The 5,132-nt window shown below is 36.9% G+C and overlaps 1 protein-coding gene across 1 annotated transcript in view; it reads left to right on the forward strand.

The window, feature by feature from the left end:
* The first annotated feature begins 1,788 nt into the window (after nt 1–1,788).
* The window catches only part of LOC145297634 (uncharacterized), a 546,925-nt gene continuing 543,581 nt past the window's right edge, over nt 1,789–5,132 (forward strand). The window contains exon 1 of the mRNA XM_080143739.1: nt 1,789–3,734. Within this exon, the coding sequence (XP_079999865.1) occupies nt 2,375–3,734 (1,360 nt within the window). The 5' untranslated portion in view covers nt 1,789–2,374. The remainder of the gene's footprint in view (nt 3,735–5,132) is intronic.

The raw sequence follows: 5,132 nt of genomic DNA on the forward strand, positions 1-5,132 counted from the left end.
CTTCATGCTCTTTTCTCTCGTTCATTCTTTCCTTCTCCTTTCTTCCTTCCTTCCTTCAATAGAATCAGATATGCCGGGTTCAAAACCAATCGGATATATGACGATCATGTTAACCTTTGTGTACTTGTGCTTTATTAATGGTTAAAACATACGTAAAAATACATACGTAAAACATGCGTTAAAACAGTGCCGTCGATATGTGTTGTATTTATGCATCAACTGAATTCCAAAGGAGTTATATGACGTAAAATAAAGAAGAAAAATAAAAACAAACTATAAACAATGAAGTATTTCTGCTAAGAACACAGTGTAGTCTCTGTTCTGACAATGCATGCCATCTTCTCCGCAATATGCTAGTAAAAGAGAAATCCTTCTCGACTGAGGTAATTTTCATTTTTGTGTAGATCCAGAGTGAGTCCGTTGGAGGAAGCTGGCTTTTCCCAACGTTAAAAAAAAACGAGCTAATGTCTAACTCTATCCTATGGGGAAGTAAGTAAATAGAAATATTAATTATTGCAAGTTTAAATTACATGACAAAACAGGGGTTATTATGTCAAAACGTAAACATCCAAAACTAAATAGAAAATCGTTGGCGGTAAGTACTGTCTTCCGGCATAAAATAACTCCAAATAAAAGGTTTGATGTGCCGTAAATAGAGATAAACAAAAGCAATTCTTACTATCTTCCATCTTTTGGGTAGGTGGTTTATCCTTCCATTTCTGTTAACCCTTCTCTCTCGCTCTTTCTCTCTCCCCCTCTCTTTCTCTCTATCTTTCTTACTCTCACACACACACTATCTTTTTGTATATTTCTTTCTCGCTCTTTCTTTTTATCGTCTCTTCTGCTGTCGTCTTGTCCCTCAATCGGTAGAACTACCATTAAAACATAGTTTTGCAACTGCAATAGAAAATTGGAATGGGTGTATACAGCGCAACATCTTTCTTGGCTGTTACATCTTCTAGTGATTTACAAGTATAATACTTAAAAAACATACATGTTGCATGCGTAGACACGACCGCACGCAGCAGTTTACTAAGATTAGCATAAACAACCACATGTGTAAATAATACGCACACACACACACACACACACACACACACACACACACACACATATATATATATATATATAGAGAGAGAGAGAGAGAGAGAGAGAGAAAAGGAAAAAGAGAGAGATAGAAACAATTGGTTGAATGAAACACAAACGTATCTGCGTAGTGCACTCGTTATAAATATATTTTATATTATCATTAATCTCTACTCGTGAACTTACCACACTTGGTAACGTGAGTGAAAGGAACATATATACGTAATATATAATTAAAAAATATAATCATCACGAAACACTATAGCGCGTTACTTTCAATTGAACAACTTTCACTTTTACGTAAAACAACTCTTTCTAGTTTCACTTTCACTTTTAAAGGTAATGATGTTTTTTTTTGGTTTTAAATTCGAATTGCCCTAATTTTTCTTTTTATTTATATCAGTCAATTTCTTCCGACTGTAGCCCCTTCTGTAGATTTGTAATTTTTAATAAATATTTCAACAAAAATACATTTTTCCTCGCCAGAGTCTGCAGTCTCTCTCTCTCTCACACACTTTCTCTCTCTCTTTATATATATATATATATATATATATATATATATATATATATATACATCTTTCTATTTATCTATTTCTCTATCTGGCTCGGGTTCTTCCTTACTCTCTCTCTCTCTCTCTCTCTCTCTCTCTCTCTTTCTCAATGTGTGGCTGTATTTCGTCTCTCTCCCCTCTTACTTTCCGTCTTCTATAGTAATTCTCCGTATTATAAGTCAAGCACAGGGAGGAGCTCTCTTGCCAGTGTCGCTGCTACAAAGTGCATCGCACTGGACGCTTCTCGCTGTCTGTTATTGTGTATACAGCCAACGCTGCAATAATATTCACTGGCACAGTTACTCATAGCTCTCCAGTTGCTCGCCTCTCAGCCTGTCAACTGGATGGACAGTCATCTTTACAGGCAGCGAAGAGAACGCCTTTTTTATAAAACACCTACCGTTGTTATTACTGAAAACAGGGACTGCTGCAGAGGAAACAACGAGCCGTAAACAAGCAGAAGCGACGGATAAAATCTGAAATAAATTCAGTTTGGGGGTATATTCCTCAGGTACGCATACACGCTTCCAACTCAGAGCAATACCCCGGGAATAGGGAAACTACAATAACTTAGAATTATTGAATAAAAAAAAAGAAAAAAGAAAGGCGGTATTTGAGGAAGATGCGGACAGCCAGGGAAAATGGCTCACACGACGCGTTAGCATTTTGACCGGACTAAATGAGGAAAAAGAAAAAAAAGCCCCCGTCGTTGAAGGAAACGCCCCAAACAGAATGAAATGTTGTTATCGCCAACCCATCCATGGACTACCCGTACGACCCAAATTAAGGTACGACGAGTTTCTATGCGGTCAGCTTACCCGTTGCAAATTAACCGGATGGTCTCCATGGCGGTATTTTTCGGCATTATCTTTTACACGGGGGCCTATTCAGCGCGTATACCCAAAGCAAAGCCGTCGAAAACGACACTGTCAACAACACCATGGTCAGTGCCCGTCCATATCGGACGGCAATCGAAAAATTCACAGCCATCTAATACTCCAACACCGTCCACTTCTACATCCGCCTCGCCCGTTGATATTCGGCAGGGGAATTCGTCTGGATACGCATCTACCTTTCCATATACCCAGTTGTTGACGGCACACCCAGTCATTGTTAGCTTGGCCCTTCTGTTACCCGATCCTATTTTCTGTAAACAGGTGCATTTAGAGCAACTGCAACGATGGACGCGTAACGTCGCCCGGGCAACGGAGGATATTTTCTTAACAGGATCAAGTTTTGATGGTACGGTAACAAATTCTACAGCAAATACTTTTACCAATTCTGAGAGGTCGGCGTCCGGAGACAGTGGGGGAGGCCCAATTCTTAACCTCAGCTGGTACCCTATTTGTCGATCAACGGCTGCTGGTCCCTTCACTGTTCCAGGAGGAACCGATCAGGAAAGTCAGACAAACAGCAAGGCAGGAAATCGCAGGTTGGAACAACGTAGAGAGGCTCACAAAATTGGCAACAGATACCGTAACTCTGATCTCTACGATCTGTTTCAAGATACAAACACGTGCATCGTAATTTTTACGCCGGCAGGAAGAGTCACTTCTTCGGAAAAGCAGGGTCACAACAAACGCGACCTTCATATTGATTTGCAGCACCAAACCTTACGAAGCGCGCAGAGTTCAATCTATGACATGGACAGTTCACCTCCGGCGACCTTTCCAAAGGTAATTTCCGATGGAGATAAATTAGCGTACACGTGGGACGATGAAGGTTCGGAAAATGTTCAATCAAATAACGAGGATTATTACCACGATATATCGGCAATGGCTTCCATCCTGTGGCAGAAATCGTACATCAGTGCATCGGGAATGGCCGCCATGCACGATGCTCAAAGCGAACCGGTGTTCACCCTTGCGGCCACGATGTCGGAGATGGGCACAGCGTTGGCTGCGTTGCTTGACCATATGCAATGGCAGCATGTTGTAGTTGTGTCCGGCAAGGGAAAATATTGGGTGGAGTTTGGCATTAAGATCTTTGTCGAACTCAGTCGAAGACATTTCAAAGTGAAGACTTTTACGTTCGATTCGGATATTTTACACTTGGAAACAACAGGACCCGAGAAGGATTTCAGCACTTCTGATAAAGGTGGGTAATTATTACAATATATCTATCTCAGGCCGTATTCAGACACTTACACGCACGCACGCACACACACGCACACGCACCCCCACACACATATATCTTAAATATAATGTTTTAAGTATTACGGATTTCGTATTTCTTATTAAATTCTCTACTGATTATTATATTGTACCTAATATATAGTAGTGATTGAAAAGTTTAAAAGAGAGATAAATCGCCTACCATCAGCTAGAGTCGAACCTGAACATATAGCTCTCCAGCGTTATTCGTAAAAATCTGTGCTAAGTGCATATGCCTGTCAGAAGGTTAAATAACGTTCTTAAATGTATATGTTCGCATGTGTAAAAGATCCATGTTTAATAGATTAAGCCTGGCAATTTAGAACTTTTCGATTTTGGTCTCTCAGCAGCTTATTTTACCGAATAAAAACAAATCGAATTGGTTCAACAGGTCGAAATGTCCTTATATATCAAGTTTCAAATCTATACGCTAACGAATTGAAATGTATATAATATATATATATATATATATATATATATATATAATATATATATATCACCAAATCATCGTAAATATCTTCATATAATTAGATTAAATATTCCACACACACACACACGCACATATATATGTGTGTATATACATTTATTTATATATTATATATATATATATATATATTATACATATATGTATACAAAACTTATATACGTAATGTACATGCACATACACATATATGTAATACACTTACACATAAGCACACACATACATTTGACCCTCCCTTAATATATATATATATATATATATATATATATATATATATATATATATATATATATATATATATAGTTATTCTTTATCGATTTACAATTAAATCCTTTTGGTTAGAGAAAACATAAAACTGCAGTACACTATTACAGAAGTCTAATTTACAGTAGAACCCCGGAGAGCAGTGGCCATAGGATACGGTTTTTTTCAGGTTACGATATCGAATACAGTGTTTTTTCGGCCCCTTATTCATCATGTTATTATATGCATGTGTATTATATACTGTACTTTATTTTGTACTCATTTTAAATGACGTATCCAGGGGTTCTACTGTACTGTGATTTATTGCATTTAAAAAATCTATCTTCACATGTACAATGTCGCGTGTCTTGATTCGGCTGATTTTCGATTTGAGACGTTTACTTATTGTTTGATATATATATATATATATATATATATATATATATATATATAAATATATATATATATATACATATATATATATATTTAAATTTTGAATTGTTCTGTTTTTTCTTATATATAAATATATATAATTATATTTATAGGGAAATATTTTTATTCACGTATATTTCTTTTTTACGCATACTAATCCTTATTAAAGAAACTCAATGTAATTAC

The sequence above is a fragment of the Euprymna scolopes genome, chromosome 18 (genome assembly GCF_053919585.1).
Source record: "Euprymna scolopes isolate OS-2025 chromosome 18, ASM5391958v1, whole genome shotgun sequence".
In the NCBI taxonomy this organism is placed as follows: Eukaryota; Metazoa; Mollusca; class Cephalopoda; order Sepiida; family Sepiolidae; genus Euprymna; species Euprymna scolopes.